Source organism: Melospiza georgiana, chromosome 5, assembly GCF_028018845.1.
Source record: "Melospiza georgiana isolate bMelGeo1 chromosome 5, bMelGeo1.pri, whole genome shotgun sequence".
NCBI classification, from domain to species: Eukaryota; Metazoa; Chordata; class Aves; order Passeriformes; family Passerellidae; genus Melospiza; species Melospiza georgiana.
In genome coordinates this window covers 69065049-69085656 of record NC_080434.1, presented here as the reverse complement: position 1 = coordinate 69085656, position 20608 = coordinate 69065049, and the positions used below count along the sequence as shown (strand labels likewise).

At 42.9% G+C, this 20608-nt stretch overlaps 1 protein-coding gene across 1 annotated transcript in view; it reads right to left on the bottom strand.

Moving 5' to 3' along the window:
- Positions 1-20345, bottom strand: part of DDRGK1 (DDRGK domain containing 1) — a 43469-nt gene extending 23124 nt beyond the window's left edge. Inside the window, exons 1-2 of the mRNA XM_058024950.1 lie at positions 20232-20345; positions 11151-11312 (exon numbers count right to left, since the gene is read on the bottom strand). Of these exons, the coding sequence (XP_057880933.1) occupies positions 11151-11312; positions 20232-20343 (274 nt within the window). The 5' untranslated portion in view covers positions 20344-20345. The remainder of the gene's footprint in view (positions 1-11150; positions 11313-20231) is intronic.
- Positions 20346-20608: the final 263 nt, after the last annotated feature.

Genomic DNA, 20608 nt, shown 5'->3' with positions numbered 1-20608 from the left:
CAGCTCACTGCACAAACAAATTCACAGTCATGGCAGGCTCAAAATGAAAACTCTCACATATATCTTATTTTTGGGGTAAAATAATTGGTGCTTCTTTGAGCATCCCCAGTGCTGCTCTGCTGGATGCTGAGTTCAGATCCAGACTGGAGGAGATTTGTGCCAGGATGTTTTCTGTTTTCTCTCCACAGCACCTGGTCCCTTTTTTGGGAACCCAAAAAGCTGCTATGAAAGAAGAATATGGATGAATGACACTCCCACTTCTCTTTTATGAAGAATTAGGTTGGAAACATTCTTGTTTTACTAATTCCAAGACACAGAATGGGGCTATGGTTAAACTACCAAGGCATCATGAGTGCTCGAGTTTGTGAAATAAAACATAAGAAAGAAAAGTTTGTGAGTGCAACATAAATTAAATCAAAAGTTCCTCTCTTCTTTTGCATGGTAAGGTTTGGAGATGAGAATCTCACATTTCTCTTTGAAAGTATTAATCATTATTGGGAAAGAAAGCAAAAAACAAGGTTTTAAAAGTTTTTTAAAATGATAATAATTGGGTATTTTTAAATGCTTTTTTATTGCTTTTATTGCTTTGTGAGCTCAGCATTCAAATCCTGCAGCTAAAAAAATCTTGTAGGAGTGTTTTCTGCTGCTTTTTCAGGAAAAAAAATATAAAAATAATGCTCCACCCCCATTGAGTGATGGATATTGTGCATAAGTTCAAGAAGAAAGTGTTTGTGCTGAAATCCCTTATATATCCCTTCTTAAATATCCCTTCCTGCACCAGGGATACTCAGACCTGACACAGTTGCTTCTATAATTTGAATGATCCTTAAAATAACTTTATTTCTATTTTAAATACAGCACTGAGGGGAGCTCCAGTCACAATGGGTGAACACACCCAGCACTAGCAGTTATTACTCCAAAATTAACAGCTCAGCTCTGGTAAAATTGTTTAGAAAATGACTTCCTGCAAACATCACAAGTATAAAACGGCATCTATGACACTCTTCTATGGTTAAACTACCAAGACATCACGAGAAATAAATGTATCTGAGAGTTGTGTAGGTGTGGCTCTCAAATAACAGCAGATTTCAGGAGATGGAATTAATCTGAGCCTGGTTGCTGAGCTGGGCCTCCAGAGAAATGCTGGAGTCTGAGAGGATCAAAAGGGTTCCCCTTCCTGCACCAGGGATACCCAGACCTGATACAGATGCTTGTGTAATTTGAATGATGCTTAAAATAACTTTATTTCTATTTTAAATACAGCACTGAGGGGAGCATCCCCAGCACTAGTTATTACTCCAAAATTAACAGATCTCATATTATAGTTTAGAAAATTATTTCTTGCAAGCACCACAAATATAAAACAGCATCTATGACACTGTTCTATGGTTAAACTACCAAGACATCACGAGAAATAAATGTATCTGAGAGTTGTGTAGGTGTGGCTCTCAAATAACAGCAGTTTTCAGGAGATGGAATTAATCTGAGCCTGGTTGCTGAGCTGGGCCTTCAGAGAAATGCTGGAGTCTGAGAGGATCAAAAGGGTTCCCCTTCCTGCACCAGGGATACTCACACCTGACACAGTTGCTTCTATAATTTGAATGATGCTTAAAATAACTTTATTTATATTTTAAATACAGCACTGAGGGGAGCATACCCAGCACTAGTTATTACTCCAAAATTAACAGCTCTGGTATTATAGTTTAGAAAATGATTTCTTGCAAACACCACAAATATAAAACAGCATCTATGACACTGTTCCACCTCAGGGCTTCTCAGATTTCATCTATATTCAGATTAATTGAACCAGAAACCTGAGGAAGGTTTGTTCTAAAGCCCTTTTTCCAGTCCTGGATCAAACACACCTTTGTTAGTCCTTCTTTCTGAAGCATTTGATGCGTCCCTTTAGGCACCACTTCCCCCAAGCTTCCTGCAGTGTGGAGTTCCACCCTCAAAAGAGGCAGAGATGGGGATGCAGCCACAGCCATGATTCAGCAGAGCTGCAAAGGTCACCAGGGCACCAAACCTGGCTGCAATTAAAATTTACCCCATAAACCTGAAGGTGCTGACAGCAACATAAACACACAGCCAAAGCTGTGACAAAAAAATTCGTTTGTTGTCACAGCTCCACCAAAAGCAGGGAGGGTGCTGCACACAGCCAGCAATTCTTAATTTCATTTTCATCAAGCAGGGATTGTTTCAGCAGCTTTTGACAATCACTTTTCACACACTTGTGGCTGTGACAGCACTGGGAGACTCTGTGGGGAGTGAGTCCAGAGAAATTTGGCCTCCATCTGTCCCTGAGCTTGGGAAGGATGCAGGAGGGTTCATGAAAAGCAGTTTAGCATCCCCCAAGAGCTGGGCTTGGGCAGCCAGTGGGAAACCCCACACTGGCAGAAAATTTCTTTTAATTTTAAAATCGAAAGAAACCAGGTTTAAATGGAATATTGGGAATGAATTTTTCCTCTGTGAAATTTCCCAGAGCAGCTGTGGCTGCCCCTGGACCCCTGGCAGTGCCCAAGGCCAGGCTGGACAGGGTTTGGAGCACCCTGGGACGGTGGAAGGTGTCCCTGCCATGGCAGGGGTGGCACTGGATGGGGTTTAACATGAATCCAACCCAACCTTTCTGTGATTTCAGCAGTGCCAGGAGTTCCCACCCACAGGCAGAAAGCACAAGCAGTGTGACAAACTCTGCTTTACACAAACGTTGGGCTCTCTGCTGCCCAGCTGAGAGGTGGTTTCAGGGAAATTTTGCTTTTCATTGATATTTTGAACACACTGAGAGGCAGCGCAACAGGGAAGTTATCACACAGGTGTCTGAATTGCTGGAAATTTACAGATTTCTTTTTAAAAATGCTTCCCAGTACTTTTAGAAAATGTGCTGGAGTGCTGGATGTTCTCTACCAGGACAGAAATTCAGCAGAATTCTGTAGTGTGTACAGAACAGACAAAACCTTCCAAAATAAACAATCAGCATTGTGTGTTTTAGTTATCCCAGAATGGTTTGGATTGGAAAGGACCTTAAGGATCTTGTTCCAAAACCTCACTGCCACTCCCACCTTCCACAAGCCCCATCCAACCTGGTCTAGCTGTCCTTGTCTTGCTTCCTTTTAAATTTTGGGTGAAGCAAATGGATTCCCATCCATTAAAAAAAAAAAAAAAAAAAAAAAGAAAGTTGTACAGGTGAAACTCCCAGAAAGTACTTTGGGCACAGCAGCCTTATTTACTATTTATGCAGCACCTAACAAAAGGAGTAAGGGAAAGGTGAGGGGGGAAAGATGCCAGGCAAAAGCAGAAAATGTTATTAACAGCAGGTAATTAATACCCAGCAGATGTGTGACACCAGCCACTGGAAAGGTGTGGTTATTCCCCAGTAACACAACCCTGTGGTGGGATTAATTACAGTCTAATAACTACCCTTAATTTTGGTGTGTTTTCAATTTTTAATTTAGAAACTGAACGAGAAACCGGTTTATTAATCAGAAGCCACAAAAAGCAGGCAACATTAGGGCAGGAAAGTGCAGCAGACACAAAGAGCAGAGCTTTGGAGCAGAATGTGAAGTTTATTCTCAGTTAGAAGCATTTGGCAGAAGTGAGAAACCACAAACCCCCCTGCCCAGGCTGTGCCTGAGCAGGATCAGACACTCACTGGGGGCAAAACTGACTTTTGATTCACTGGTTGGGATATTAGTCAAAGTTCATCTGTACTAGAAAGGTTTTCCCACTGATTAAGCATTAAAATAATTTCAAGTAACCAATTAACGCAGCTCCATTTCACGAGAAAAGCGTGGGACCACATCACTGCTTCTAAATTTACACATTTTCCAGAGCTTTCAGTGCTCAGAAAAAGTGCTTATTTTAAGAGATTTCAGCACAAACACTTTCTTCTTGAACTTATGCACAATATCCATCACTCAGTGGGGATGGAGCATTATTTTTATATTATTTTCCCAAAAAAAGCAGCAGAAAACACTCATACACAATTTTTTTAGCTGCCGTATTTGAAAGCTAAGCTTAGATGCCACACAAAGCAATAAAAAGCGTTTTAAAATGCCCAATTATTATAATTTTAAAAACTTTAAACCTTGTTTTTTGCTTTCTTTCCCAATAATGATTAATACTTTCAAAGAGAAATGTGAGATTCTCATCTCCAAACCTTACCATGCAAAAGAAGAGAGTAACTTATAATTTCATTTATGTTGCACTCACAAACTTTTCTTTCTCATGTTTTATTTCACAAACTCGAGCACTCAAACTGTCAAAAGCTGTTGGATTTATCATTAGTGATGCTGTGGAAGTAAAATAATTTAACCAAATGTTCACTCTGCTGGAGATTCCAACACTTGTGCTCAGCTGCACAATGCTAAAATCTCAGGAAAAAGTCATGCAGATGTTGGGATATTTAACTTTTGGGAGTTTTATGTTACTGCCAGAGCCCACAGACTGGGTTCTCTACTCTTATTGCTATTATGAAATAATAAAATATTAAGCAATAAATATTAAAAAATTAACAATAAAAGTAACCTGACAAAAGCAGATTATTTCTTCAAGGGAGTCCTTACTTTCTGTTTGTTAAAAATCCAAACCAAAACAAAAACCCATACAAAGCCCCATTTTTTGGCAACACATTTTTCAACAAGCCCATAGACTGGGTTCTCTACCATTATTGCTATTGTGAAATAATAAAATATTAAATAATAAATATTTTAAAAATATTAAATAATAAAAACAATCTGAAAAAAGCAGATTATTTCTTCGAGGGAGTCCTTACTTTCTGTTTGTTAAAAATCCAAACCAAAACAAAAATCCATACAAAAATCCATTTTTTGGCAACACATTTTTCAGCAGGTCAGAAAAGGTCATTTTGAAGATGTGAAAATGAAAGTTTTTCAAATTCAAACTCTTGAAAAACACTCTGTGGAAATGGACTGGGCTGCTGAGGCTCTTCTAACACATCCTTCCCTTTTCCTTTTTTTTCCACTCACACCCCCAGCAGACCCAGAGGTCCCTGTTGTGTGGGACATTTTGGAAAGTAATTTTGGCATTTCTTACACTAGTCTGGTTCTTGCTCTGCCCATGATTTAGGGCATTTATAAATCACACTATGATTTAGGACATTTTATAAATCACACCATGATTTAGGGCATTTATAGTCACCAATTTCTCTCTCCCTCACATCAACAGCAGCAAAGTTTTGGCCTGACACACCCCTCCAAGTGACAGAAACCCCTCACTATTTTTAGCACAGCTGGATCAAGGCAACCCAACTGTACCTGTCATTATTTCATCCTCATGAGTTTCTTGTCACTTGAGAGGAAATTATGGTTTTGATGGAAATATCAGGTGGATGGGTCACCTTCTGCTCCAAAATGCAGTGAGTGTAGATTTGAATATTGAAAATAATAATTTACTATCTCTGTATGAAATTCCTTATTAAATGATTAAATTAAATTCCTTATTCCTGTATCAAATGATTCCTTATCCAAACTTACAAGTAAAATTGAAGCTACAGAAAGGACAATGAAGTTCTCAAGGTTTTGATCTTAGTGCCCAGGGTTTGGGGGTGTTTTTCCTCCCCCACTCCACTTTATTCCCTTCTCCCACTGCTCAGCTTGGCTTTTCTTGCCCTAAATGATTAATGCCTGAAATCCTCACCCATTTCTGCCTTGCAGCATTTTCATCCTGGCTGCAGCCAGCCCACAAAGCCACCTCTGTCTGGGTTCAATTTAAATTAAGACACACAGAGTTAATTAAGTCTGCTGGCTGGGCTCTCCACCTGACCACATAAATCCACGACTCTCCTTTTCCACAGGGAGAGAGAGGAGCAGGCACCCTGCTCCAATGGGCAGAGCACAGAGGTTTTCAGTTTTTAACAACACTCCCAGATTGCAGAGGGCTGCAGGAAAGGCAGGAGTGTTGTGGCTGGGATGAAATTGGGCAATTTGAGGCAATCAAAACCATTTTCCTAAAGCCAGCTTGAAAGGCCCTAGCTCAGGGGTCCCAGTCATTTTGAGAATCGCTTTGTCACCAAGGAGAACAAAGTGAGAGAGCTCCCAGCAATCTCTGGCCATCAGAGGGTACCTGGCTGGGGCTGTCCCTTGTCACAGCCCACAGGGACCCTGGCAATCAGGGACCCAGCACCTGCTGGCTTCTCCCTCTGGGAGGAAAGTCAAAATATTTGCTGCTGCACCACTGTCTGTCTGTGACAATCTATAACTGATTTAATATCTACCCCAGCAAGCTGAAGAAATTATAACCTGAGACAAAACCAAGTGACAGAAACCCTTCACTATTTTTTAGCACAGCTGGATCAAGAGAACCCAACTCTACCTGTCATTATTTCATCTTCATGAGTTTCTTGTCACTTGAGAGGAAATTATGTTTTTGATAGAAGTACCACCTTGATGGGTCACTTTCTGCTCCAAAATTCAGTGAGGGTAGATTTGAATATTGAAAATAATAATTTACTATCTCTGTATTAAATGATTCCTTATTAAATGATTAAATTAAATTCTTTATTCCTCTATTAAATGATTCCTTATCCTTATTCCTGTATTTAATAACTCCTTATCCTTATCCATCTGGATAAGGAATCATTTAATACAGGAATAAGGAATTTACAAGTAAAAGAAACCATACAAGTAAAACTGAAGCTACAGAAAGGACAATGACGTTTTCAAGGTTTTGATCTCAGTGCCCAGGGTTTGGGGGTGTTTTTCCTCCCCCATTGCTCTGTGAGAGATTTGAGTGCTGGCACAAACCCAGCAGCTCAGCACAGGCAGCAGAAACCGTGGGCTACAACTTCACCCTCAAAGCTTCTTTCTCATTCTGGAATTGAAATCTGATTGTTAGATGGAAAACAGAAAAACCCTCACGCTAACCACAACTCCAAAGTCTGCAAGTGCAGCTTGGGGGACATTTCCTAGAGTCAGCAGAACTGGCTCCCGACAGGCAGAAAATTCTACCTGACTGCACTTTGTGACTGTCACAGGGACACAGGGATGGTCAGGGCTGAGAAATCACCTGGTGAAGAAATCACTTCTTGGCAGAAATCAGAGTGACACACAGAAGGATCAGGCAGCTTTGCCCAAAGTTCAGCACAAGCCCAGAGTGGAAATTCCACAGATGGAACAGAAATTTACCAGTAAAAATTGCAACAAATTCAAACAAACAACAACAAAAAAAATCTGTTTTGGTTGCAGATGTTCAGGAGTTTTCAAAGGCAAGAGTGGAGAAACCAGACTGGCTTGGGTTTGGTGTTTCGGTCTAAATTGCCAAATAATTTTGCTCTTCAGCCCTGGTGCTGCACTGGGCTCTCTTTCCAAGGAGCCAATGAATTCTTTAGCACAAAACTCTGCTGTGGGGAGAACTTGCCATTCCAGCTGGTTCAAATGCAAGCAGCAATTAAGGAAAACTGCTCTATACCACAGTGACACAGAGAAAATGCAAAAAAAAAAAAAAAAAAGGATAGATCTCAGAGTGATTCCACATGTCCACAGAGAAAGCTTTAAAAATTCAACACATCCTTTTGTAAGGAAAAAGCCTTCACAAAAGACAGGTATCTTAATGCCTTACCTAAGACAAGCAGCTCAGGGCCAGGCTGAAGGATTTGCAGCACAGAGGGTGGCAAATCCCAATTAATAATGGCCACTGAGCACCTCAGTGCTGGGGAATCAGGACAGCTGCTTCTCCTCTGCCCAAATCCCTGCTCATCTCCGAAGGCTTTGCTGCTCCTGCTGTGCACCTGTGCTCAGCCACTTGGAGAAACCACCCCAAAATATGAACAAAACCAGCCACAGAAGCAAAAAAGCAAGAAGCTGGTTTAATTTGGGTAAGAAATTAGGGAAAACAAATAAAAGAAGGCATGTCATTTCAAAGGGAACTTCATGCAAAAGCAGCAGCACTTGCATCTGATGTACAGAAAGCTGCAAAAGAATTATTTATAAAGCCCAATGACACAGATTCTTCTATTGCTAAAGTGACAAAGTAAGATAAGATGAGCTATTTGCTTTGACAGCTTCACTGTCGGCCCTCAGCATTCAAACTTTTGATGTCTGGAGTTGAAAACTGACTATTTTTAGATTCCATTTTCTTTCCAGGATGTTATCACACGAGAAGAAATAACCAAAGTTGAAAAGTTCACACCTGTCCAATCTCCATCTGTGAAACTGCTGAACATAATTAGCTGGAAAAGGACATTCACCTGCCAACGTGAGGCTTCCTCCAAACTGCAGGGCAAGAAAAGCTGAACCAAGTGCAAACAGACCCTGATGAAGGCATGACAGAGGTGTGTGCTCAGTGCTTTCACCTCCTGCACACCACAAATCACCCTGATCTCCACTGCAAACTGCAGAACTTGGGCACAAAGCCTGAACACTTCACCCACAATCTGAAAGTAGGAAGAATCCAGGGGGTGAATCATGGTGATCTCATCTCTCCAGCAATAAAGAGAATCATATGTCAAGCTTCACCAGAAAAGGGAATTATACTTACAGGATGTAGAAAGATCTTATTTATCACCATATTTTTGTCTACAGCACAGAAATGTAGCTGTGAACTGTAAATGCAGCTCAGGATTTACACAACACATTGTCAACAACCTGCTGGCAAAGTGCTGCAGGCTGTGGTGATCTCCTCTTGATCCTGAGCACCACCTGGATGGCTCCTTGGAGAGAGAACTCCATGTTTTGCAGAGATTCCATTGGGAATTAATGCTTCCCACCAATTTAAAAGGGATCAGTAATGCACTACAGCTTGCTGTTCAATGCAAGGTGTGGGTTCTCTTTTCCCAAATTTACAGAATGCCCAGGTTGGAAGAGACCTTCAAGATCATCGAGTCCAACCCAGCCCCAACACCTCAACCAAACCCTGGCACCCAGTGCCACATCCAGGCTTTGTTAAACACACCCAGGGATGGGGACTGCACCACCTCCCTGGACAGAAAATTCCAGAACTTTATCACTCTTTCCATGAAAAACTTTTTCCTGATATCCAACCCTTGGTGCAGCTCGAGGCTGTGTGCTCTGGTTCTGTCAGTGCTGCTGGAGAAGGAGACCAAACCCCACCTGACTACAACTACGTTTCAGGGATTTGTAGAGAGTCATAAGGTCACCAAAATTAAGGTAATTTAATTTAATTCCCTGCATGGCTAAGGAGGAAACTTCCTAAAAAGTTTTTAGGAATGATGTGAATAGTCTGGCACCACACAAAGAGACCAACCCTACCTGACCACAGCCACCTTTCAGGGAGTTGTAGAGAGTGAAAACTTAAGGTAATTTAAATTAATTAAATTAATTAAGGTAATTTAATTTAATTCCCTGCATGGCTAAGCAGGAATACAAAAGTTTTTAGGAAGGATGTGAAGGGTCTGGCACCACAAATATCCTCCAGGTGAATCCTGCAGGATTCACCTCAGGAAGAGGCAGAGGTTTAATGTAAGGGGTATAGAGAGAAAAGAGATGAAGTAGGGAGAGAAAATATGGTGTTATTTTATTGTAAATTTTTTATACTTTCTCAGTGATTTCTCAGGGGTAGTTCCTCACAGCACTGACTCTTCTTCACAGCACAGATAACAAACTCTAGTTCTCCTCTTAACAAGTAAACTCACTCTTTTATAACACTCATCTTTATTGGATACAGCTGTGGCCTGCTAATGGCAGGTTTGTTCTTAATCTTTACAGAATCCCAGAATGATGAGGTTGGAAGAGACCTCTCAGATCATCCAGTCCAACCCATGCCCTCACACCTCACCCAGACTACAGCACCAAGTGCCATGGCCAGGCTTCTTTAAACACCTCCAGAGATGGTGATTCCACCACCTTCCTGGGAAAAGCATTCCAGTGCTTTATTATTCTTTTGGTGAAAAATTTCTTCCTTCCCTGACGTAGCTTGAGACTGTGTCCTCTGGTTCTGAGGACAATTAATTCGTAATTAATACAACTACAACTCCTCAAAAATAAAATTACTTTCTACACTATCTATATTTTTTTACATTTTATCCCCCAACACAGATCTTGGTGAAACTGTAAATAACCCATCAGCAACTTCCTCCAGGAGGCAGCTGCAACCCTTGCCCAGCTTTAACACCTGCAGTGAAGCTTTGTTTCAATGCTAGCAAGATGAGCTTGTTAGAGATGGATAATGAGATCATTGGCTCTCACAATTAAGGGATGACTATTGTGTGAACATTAAGAAAAGCTTTAGTGATGTATGGTGTTGGAGAATTTTGCTCAGAAATGGCTTATAGAGTTTTGTTCAGACATGCCATAATCATATACAGCTGATGGAAAAGCAAAAGGCAGCTGTGAGGAGCAAATTCTCAAAGCCTGTTCCTGTAAACAACAAGGTTCTCAGGCATGTTTATGTAAACAGCAGAAGTTCTCAGGTCGTTTTTTAATAACAAGTAAATATCTTGTCCTTGGATAAGTTTTGGGAAAGCAAAAGTGACAAACATGGAGGCCTTGAGAACCATTCATATCAGGGTGAGAAAACAAATCTTGGTTTCAATAACAAACCACAGGTATTGAAAACAAAAGGAGGGGTGGGTGTTTAATCTATAACCAATGATGAGCTCGGGTTTTGCAATATGTATGAGCTTAATTAACACTGTTATAAAATGTGCCTGGTGGATCAATAAATCGGAGTTTGATGCTGATCAAAGGATGGGTTGTCTCCCTTCACTTCTACAGTATGGTTATGTTATTGTGGTTTAGATGTCCTCTGCTCTCCCCACAGCTCCCTTTCCCCCTGTATTGTTGCCATCACACAGCCTGGGCTGTCCAGGACAGGTACAAAGAAGCTGCACAGGTGTCCCTGGCATGGGGCAGTGGGAATGGAAAAGCTTGGGGGTGCTCAGGGGGTGAGGCATGGCAACACCTGACCCCAATCCAGTTACAGGAAAGCAGTTTGCACTGATAAATGGCACAGAAGAGCTGAATGACAGACTCTGGGAGGGGCCAGGGCTGGCTGATGCAACCCCGGGGGTATAAAGGACTGAGCATCCACCTTGAAGGTGAACTGGTACCCATGAGGGGCAGTTCACAGTGCTGTGATTTTTTCCTTATGTACTCCTTTTGTTGTACTTTTGTTAATAAACCTTTTTAACTTTTCCAAGTGGGTGGTTGTCGCTGCCAAGCTGCAGGCAGAGTTACCTTCCAGCCCCTGCTCTGCCTGCTGGGCCCTCCTCTGTGCCATCAGCCTGGTGCCCATGTTCCTGCGGCGCCGGGGCATCCCCTCTGCCCGCTGCTCCTCCTGGGCCCGGGGCCTGGCCCCTGCCCCTGCTGCCACATGCTGCTGCTGCTCATCCTCATCAGCTGCAAGAAAAAAAGAGAATATTCATGTTAAAGCTGACTCTCCCTTCTGCCTCTGTTTCTGAGTTAGCAAACAGCACAGACACAAAAGCGTGGCTTTCTTTCTTGTGAAAAATGGCTTTTTGCAAATAAGAAAGTGAATATTATATGTGTTATGTTAGAAAGTTATGCTTTATTTATTAATTATTAATTTAATTTTACTAATTTAATTTTACTAATTTAATTTTATTAATTTACTTTATTAATTTACTTTATTGTTAATTTTTTGTTTTTAAAATATTAATTAGCTTAATTAGTGTGTTAAATATAGCCTTAGGTTATAACATAATGTTATAATAGAAACTATGCTATGTAAGATACTTTTTTTAAAGAGAGGAATGAGGTACTTGCACCGAGATAGCAGCCACAGGACACCTGAATCTTTCAGAGAAAAAGAATTTATCATTCCATTATCAGAAGAAATTAACTCTTTGTTCTTATTGTCTTGTATTGTCCTAAATCCTAATTGTCCAAATTTTTTATTACTCTAATTATATTAGTATTTTTAGAACCATTTTATTACTATTAAACTTTAAAAATTCTAAAAACAAGTATGCATCATGTATGAGGTGTATGAATATGCAACAGGCTGTTGCTTTTAAGGGTTTTAATCCTCTGTTAATGTGGGCCCTTTTTTGGGATTATTTTGCCCAGAAAGAGGTACCCAGACTGTCTGTAACTCTCTGTTTTTATTTTATTATATCTCATATTGTTTAACCCTAATTGTCCAAATTTTTTTATTACTCTAATTGTATTACTATTTTAATAACCATTTTATTACTATTAAACTTTTAAATTTTTAAAAACAAGTGATTGGTGTTTTTCACATTTCTGAATATTTTGATTTTTTTTTTTTTGAATTTGTACTCGTGTAACGTAGATTCATCTGACTGAAACCTCAGAGGCTGAATGTTTCAGAGAGGAATGTGTAAAGCATTCCACATGAAACAAACCCTGAAGAGCAAAAAAGGGTTGACAAATTACAGCTGAAATAAACACTTCATGCTGCCCTGCTGGTTTCAACTCCCCAAATTACAAACAAGACACGAAGGGCCACTGCAGCTCTCACTGCCATTCCTCTGCATATTATTAATTAAGTTATTAATTAAGATCTGGCAAATGAAGAATATCCTGACAAGAGCAGCTGGGAGGATGGAACTGACCAGTGGGTTCAGTTCAGAAGTTTTCCATAGAAAACTCTCAGATTTTTTGAGGCTTCCTGTTGCTTTTAAGTATGGCAGTAATGCAAAGAAAAAACCCCAAAACCACATAATGGTAAAATGCCATCATCCTTGATACCTGCTTTGCATATTCTGTTGATAAGCCTAACTGATATCTGTAACCTGCTCAATCCTGCAAAGTATTAACTATTAAGCTTTAATTCAAGCAAATATTCAGTTGGTCTCATGGAAAACTGCAGAACAACTCACTCCAACTCAGGACACATTTATTTTGTGATCTGACAGATTATGGTGTGTAAGCTCTGTGCCAAATGTCCAGCACCCTCTGAGCCAAACAATACCCCCCTAAAAGAACTCCTACTAGCATATCTGCCATCAGAAAATGGGATTTGTTGTGAGTGAATCTATGCAGCACCAAGGGCGTGCCTGCAGCTCACCTCAGCTATTTCAGCCCTCAAAGGGCTGATTTTGGGGCTGCTAAGGACAGGCTGCAGCCCCCAGCTCAGCAGGGCCACCTGGGGCAGGCTGTGGCCAGCAGAGATGTCACAGGGACGTCAGCAGGTCCCCACACATTGGGACATTTGGAACTGAGCCACTGCCCTGTCACACTGCTGCCATCCACCTGTGCACACAGAACAGGGCTGGGAGAAATCACTGAGTGCAGAGATGCCAAAATGCTGTTCCAATTTGGAATTCTACAGGAAACCTTTTCAAGAAGAAGTAGAGCACATCACTTCTTGGACACTGACAAATGCCAAAAACACTCTGCAAAAGCTTTTTATACAAATTATTTCACTTCCTAACTTCTTGAGATATGATGCAATTCAAACCTCAGCACCCTTTCACCTGCAAGCTTCAGTAATTCCCAAGATGGTGCAGACAGAACAGGGCTGGGAGAAATCACTGAGTGCAGAGATGCCAAAATGCTGCTCCAAAGCTTGCCCTGTCCTACTCACAGCTTATCTGGAATGCTACAGGAAACCTTTTCCTGAAGAAAAGCAGAGCACATCACTTCTTGGACACTGATAAATGCTCTGCAAAAAGCTTTTTATACAAATGAAGTATTTCACTTCCTAACTTCTTGAGATATGGTGCAACTCAAACCTCAGCATCCTTTCACCTGCAAGCTTCAGTAATTCCCAAGATGGTCCTGCCCAGCAGCTCAGCTGTGCAGCTCCAGCACTCATTCATTCTGCTTTTGGTTCCTGTTGTCCTGTGAAACAGAGACTGCTTTGCATTTTATGAAAGAGGAATCTATTTATAAGCGATGCATTTATTTCAAACCAAAGAGATCAGCCCTCACAGAGAAAAACATGTGAACCAAGCTCTTAGCTTTTCTCCACTGAACCCTCTACAGGAGACTCAGCATTCCTCTCAAAGTGACCAGTGTGGAGTGGGCTCAGGATGTACCAAACCCCACCACACCTGACCCACAGCACAGCCAAACACACAGGGCAGCTTCTGGACAGTATTTGTCACACCAAGCCACTGTGGATTGTAATTTCGTAGGAAATTAAATGTTTTAATAAAGATTTTTTTCTTCTCTCCAGTTTTTAAAATATTGCTCCTGAGTGCAGATTCTTTTTCAGCAGCACACAGCTGGCTGAACATGAGTCAGTGGCACTGCTGGCTTGTGGCAGCAGGGCCAGGGCAGTGCCTGTCCCCTGTGCTGGCACTGCTGGGGCACCTCCAATCCTGGGGACAGTTTTTGAGCCCCTCACAAGAAATGGAGGGGCTGGAGAGAGTCCAGGGAAGGGAAGAGAGCTGGGGAAGGGTCTGGAGCACCAGGAGAGGCTGAGGGAGTTGGGAAGGGGCTCAGCCTGGAGCAAAGGGGGATCAGGGGGGACCTTGTGGCTCTGAGGGGACAGCCGGGGGGTCGGGCTCTGCTCCCTGGGACAGGGACAGGAGGAGAGGGAAAGGCCTCAGGCTGGGCCAGGGCAGGGTCAGGTTGAACATTTAGGAAATTTTCTTCATGGAAAGGGCTCTCCAACCCAGGCACAGCTGCCCAGGGCAGTGTTGGAGTCCCCATCCCTGTGGAGATTTAAAATCCATGTGGATTTGGCACTTGGGGACATGGTCAGTGGTGGCCTTGGCAGCACTGGGTTAATGGTTGGACTGCCTGACCTCAGAGGGCTTTTCCAACCTTTCTGACAGGAGCGTTCTCGAGCTTCTGTTTGCCAGGCACTCAGCTGGGCAGGGATTTGGAAAACATGAATGTTCCTCGCTGCATTTCTCCCTGTCCTTCACAGGAGCACTAGAAAATCCTCATTTCCTCTGCTGTGCTGTGCCACACCTGGACCTGCTCCCTCAGGGGTCAGGGCTGTGCCTACGTGACTCCAGACACAGCTTTTGTTCAGAATGCTGAAAGTTCAGCCGTGCTTCCCTCCCCCTGAGCTGTGGCACACAGAGGGGAGGCTTCACACAACAGAGGACACACTTAAAAATCCCTTTTCCTTCTCCTTGGGGCTGGACTGACCATCAGATCTGAGCTGAACAATGATTTGCTTTGAGTTTGTTTTTTTTTTTTCACCTCCTCCTGCAGCACACAGGGTGGGGTTTGGCTGCTGCACTTATCTGAGCACATCTCTTCATTTTCCTGGAGCTGCAGAGAGGTCCCAGCAGTGGCACCCCAGGCTAGTCAGATCATGCAGAGATTAGTCACACAAGCACTAATTAGCCTTGATCCAGAGCCATCTGAGTGAAAATTAATGGCCAGCATTAAAGAGGTGAGACAAGCCATCCAGAAGCTTTGCAGAATGACAAACCAGGCTGAATTAATGAGATAAACCCCTCTAATTAACAGGTAATACAAACAAAACACTCAACAGCTGTCTGGGAAAGGGACACGGGCTCAGTTTGTGTTTGTGGTGCCCGGGGTCTGACTCAGCCCTGAAAACCCCAGAAGATTTTTGTGCTGGGCACAGCAGCTCTGCCTGGCTGCTCAGGAAGCATCAGTGCAGATTATTTCAGCTGATTTGTCAGCCAGGGCACAGCAGCAGCTCTGAGACTCTGCTTGTGTCTCCTTCGTGAAGGGAGAGAGAACACAACTGTGCTCTGCCAGCAGAAATCCCTCCTGAACTGGATGTGAAACTGCAAAAACCACCATGGAATCATTCAGAGCCCAGGTCAGAACCTCATTTTGCACTCTCCAGGTAGAAATCTGCTCCTTCACAAAACCGTGCAGACTTTTGCTAACAGCAGAGATGTTTTTCTAGAGAACAGCCCCTTGTCTATCACAGCATCTTCCTCTCAGCTCCACCAGGTGACACTGGGCTGGCAGGCGTGGAGGCTGCAGGGACAGGGACACAGCTCCACCTGCTGCACCCTCACACGTGGTGGCACCACCCAGCACCTTCTGCCTCCGTGCAAAACCTCTGAAATTCACACAGGGATCGGAATTCAACAGGTGGAGGCTTCCTGAGGAGGAGCTTTGGCCCAGCGGAGCTTATCAGAAACAGCCACGTGCAAAATCAAAAAATGCCTTTTTTTTTTTTTTTTTTTTTTTTTTGTTTTCGTTTTCAGTAGAACAAGTCCAGGCATGACCCTGCTGGAAACAACATCACTGCTGCTCCAAGTGACCTTTCAAAGAAACTCAAAGGTACAGGATTTACCTCTCCTGACCCTCACTCCCTAAACATTTGAACATTTTAAAAGCCAATTTCTATGAAAATTCCACAAAAGGAAGCTGCTGCCCCAATCCCTGCACATGAACAATGAATGGTGAGAGCTCCCACCATTTCTTTAGGCCCAATGTCCCTGGTTTCCAGGTGGCAACACAGATTTATTGGCACAATTGTGGCAGCTTCCATTTTCCACCCAAGAAAATGGAAGAGAAAAGGAAATTCCTGCTTAAAACTAAATTTTGTGGCTATTAAATACACCACAATCCCAATGGTTCTGAAAAATAATTTCTGTCGTGTACAGAGAACAAAGTCATCCCCAGCAGCTGAAATTCTGTGATTTATCATGACAGAAACCAAGATATTAAATTATATATTATAGATATTAAATTATATATTATATTAAACAGGGTATTAAAGTAAAAAAGATCTTAAAACCACAGTAAAAAAAAAAAAAAAATAAAAGCATGGCCAACTTGGAAGTATCAAAAAGTTACCACTAAAAACAACTGCAACATGATTAAAGTGTCCTGGACATAAATTAAAATTTGCTCAAAACCAGTATTAAAGGTTTTTTTTTTAATAATTCACACTATTTAAAACAAATGCTTGGGCTAAAATTTAGAATTTTGAATGGTTAAAGAGAAAAGAAATCTTCCCAAACCCCACAGCCCCTGATTTATCCAAATCATGACAGGATTGAAGCTCAGAAATGATCTATTTCTCCAATACATGCATCCTTCACTTTTACCAAATGTTCATCTCTTCTTTCATGGGAATCCAATGAAATTACATCAGTTTCCAAATCCTTCCAAGAGAAAGATTTAGACCAGGTCTGTGGAAGCAGAGGTGTGTGAGGAATATGTTGGAAAATTTAATTATTACCAGCAAAATCTGCTTTTAGCACAGACCCCTTACCAGCACAGTATTGCACTGTGTTTGTATTAAATGTGTGCTGGTTTTCCCTTTTAATTATCAAAACAATTCCCCCAAAATAAAAATAATAGAAATTCCAACCCCAAAACACCCCATATCCCCAAAATCTGTGGAGTATTGACCAGGAGTTCAGAGTCTGTCCTGATTAAACATCTTAATTTGACACCTGGCAGCCAAAAAATCTGCTTTTAGCACAGACCCCTTACCAGCATGGTATTGCACTGAGTGACTGTGCTTGTATTAAATGTGTGCTGGTTTTCCCTCTTAATTAAAAATAATCAAAGCAACTGCCCCAGAAGAAAAATAATACAAATTCCAACCCCAAAACACCTCATATATCCCCAAAGTCTGTGGAATTATAGTTTCTATTAAAAAATAACACAAAATAAAAAAATAATACAAAATAAAAAATAATACAAAATAAAAAATAACACAAAATAAAAAATAATACAAAATTCCAACCCCAAAACACCCCATACCCCCAAAATCTGTGGAGTATTGACCAGCAGTTCAGAGACTGTCCTGACTAAACATTTTAATTTGACACCTGGCAGCCAAAAAATCTGCTTTTACCACAGATCCCTTACTAGCATGGTATTGCACTGACTGTGTTTGTATTAAATGTATGGTGCTTTCCCCTCTTTATTAAAAATTATCAAAGCAACTGCCACAGAAGAAAAATAATAGTTTCTATCAAAAAATAATACTAAATACAAAATAATCCAAAATTCCAACCCCAAAATACCCCATATCCCCAAAATCTGTGGAGTATTGACCAGGAGTTCAGAGTCTGTCCTGATTAAACATCTTAATTTGACACCTGGCAGCCAATAAACCTCTTTCAGAGTGAGAGCCCAGCAAGGGCAGGGAGCTCTGAGCACACCTGACTCCTTCCCACAGCACACAAGGTCACCTCCCCACAGTGGGCTGGCAGTGCTGGTTATGGTTGGACTCAGTGATTTTAAAGGGTTTTTTTTCCAGCCCAGATGATTTTCTGATCTAACAGAGCTCAGCAGTGCCACAGAAGTGCTGCATCATCCACTGCTCCACGGCGAGGTGGGACATGGCACAGGATTGATCCCAGGTGGCTCTGGAATATCTCCAGTGAGGAAAACTCTGCAGCCTCCCTCGCTTGGCAATCTTTTCCAGAAATTCTCCCTCATGTTCAGGTGGAGCTTCAGTTCCTGCCTGTTCCTGCTGTGGCATTGCTGGCTGTGAAAAATGTGTATTTTATGATTGGCTTTTTGCAAATATGAAAATGAATATTACATGTGTTATGTTGGATGCTGGATTAATTTGCTTAAGTAGTGTGTTAAATATAGTTTTAGGTTAGAACATAATGTTAAAATAGAAACTATGCTAGTAAGATACTTTTTTTAAAAAGAGACGACTTGCACCGAGATAGCAGCCACAGGACACCTGAATCTTTCAGAGAAAGAGAATTTATTGCTCCATTATCAGAAGAAATCGACTTCTTCCTGCCTCACTCAGCCCTGAAGAGCCGTCAGGATTCAGAGGAAGAAGCTGACACTGACCAGACAGAATCCTGTGTTTGAATGGAATTGATGCATCATGTATGAAATGTATGAATATGCAACAGGTTATTGTTTTTAAGGGTTAACCCTCTGTTAATGTGGGTCCTTTTTGGGCTTATTTTGCCCAGAAAGAGGTACCTGGACTGTGCATAACTCTTTGTTTCTATTGTCTCATATTGTCCTAACCCTAACTGTCCAAATTTGTATTACTCTAATTATATTACTATTTCTGGAACCATTTAATTACTATGAAACTTTTAAAATCCTAAAAACAAGTGCTTAGCACAGTTTTTCACACTATCTAAGATACTTTTTTTAAAGAGAGGAATGAGGAACTTGCACTGAGATAGTAGCCACAGGACACCTAAAGCTTTCAGCGAAAAAGAATGTATTGCTCTATTATCAGAAGAAATGAACTTTCTCCCTGCCTCACTCATTAAGAGGAAGAAGCTGACACTGACCAGACAGAATCCTGTATTTGAGTGGAATTTATGCATCATGGATGAGGTGTATGAATATGCAACAGGCTGTTGTTTTTAAGGGTTAATCCTCTGCTAACGTGTCCTTATTTTGCCCAGAAAGAGGTACCTGGACCATCCATAACTCTTTGTTTTTACCGTCTCATATTGTCCTAATTCAAATTGTCGAAATTATTATTACTCTAATTGTATTACTATTTTTACAACCATTTTATTACTATCAAACTTTTAAAATTTAAAAAACCCACAAGTGATTGGCGTTTTTCACACCGGTGTCTGCCGGTGCTCAGGGTTGTTCTTCCCATGTGCAGGACCTGAACTGCACTGTGCTGAAATTTGGAAGTGTTTTCTCTGCCTGTCAAAGTCCCTCTGAAAGGGCACAACCCTCTGAGACATCGGCCATTCCTTGTTTTGTATCATCAGCACTGTGCTGAATTTTGGAAGTGTTTTCTCTGCCCTTCTCCCCTGCCTGTCAAAGTCCCTCCGAAAGGGCACAACCCTCTGAGACACCGGCCATTCCTTGTTTTGTATCATCAGCGAACTTGCTGAGGGAACATCGACCCCATTGTCCAAACAAGCCACAAACACCAAGCACAGAACCCCGGGGACACCACTGTGACAGGGTCCCCCTACACCCTGTGCCTCATTCCCGAGCCTCCGGGACCTGTTCTCCATTCTCCCCTCGTTTACAGGAATCTCAGGGACACCTTCCCAGTCCCAAAGCCCCTGACAGAACCCCTGACAGAGAACTCAGACTTCCAACCCGGCACCCCTCACCCTGGGGCCGCCTCAGACCGGGAACCGGGAACCCCCAGCAGCAGCGGCGCCCGCACCCCACAACCTCCGGGCAGCCCGGGGTTAAGACACCGGGACAGCCCCGGAATCCTCCCCGGGATCCCCCAAAACCCCTCGGGACCCCCCAAAATCCCCGCAGCCCCCAACATGGCGGGTCCCCCTGAGGGGCCGCCCGCCGCGTGGCGCCCCCTGGCGGCTCCAAAGCAACGCGCCCCCCCCCCCTCCCCCCCGCGCGCGCGTGCGGACCCGCTTGAGAGCAGGGCCGCGCCCACCGGAACGGCCCCGCGGGGGGGTGGGGGGGGGAGGCCCAGCCGGTCCGCTCGTCGCTTCGACCCACCTGCCCTAGCTTGGCCGCGGAGGCGGGTGGTGAAGAAAAGAAGGACGGCGAGCAGCACGGCAACGGCGGCGAGCAGAACCGCGTCCATCCCGAGCGCCGGCCCCGCCCACATCACCGTTGGTACGCCCCGTCTCCTTCCCCTGCAGCAAGGCCCCCCGCGCGCGGGCTGCCCCGCGGGGTGCCTGTGGCGGCGCGGCGCGGAGGGCGCGCTGCGATGGGGCAGGCGCGGCTCGGGCAGCCCGCGGGAGGGGTCTTGGCTCGTCCCTGAGGCGGGCGCTGAGGGAGGGCGCGGAAAAAGGAATTAAAGGCGGGATTAAAGCAGAAGTTAAAGGAGAAATTAAAAATTATGAGGCAAAGCCGGCCGTGAGTCGGTGTGG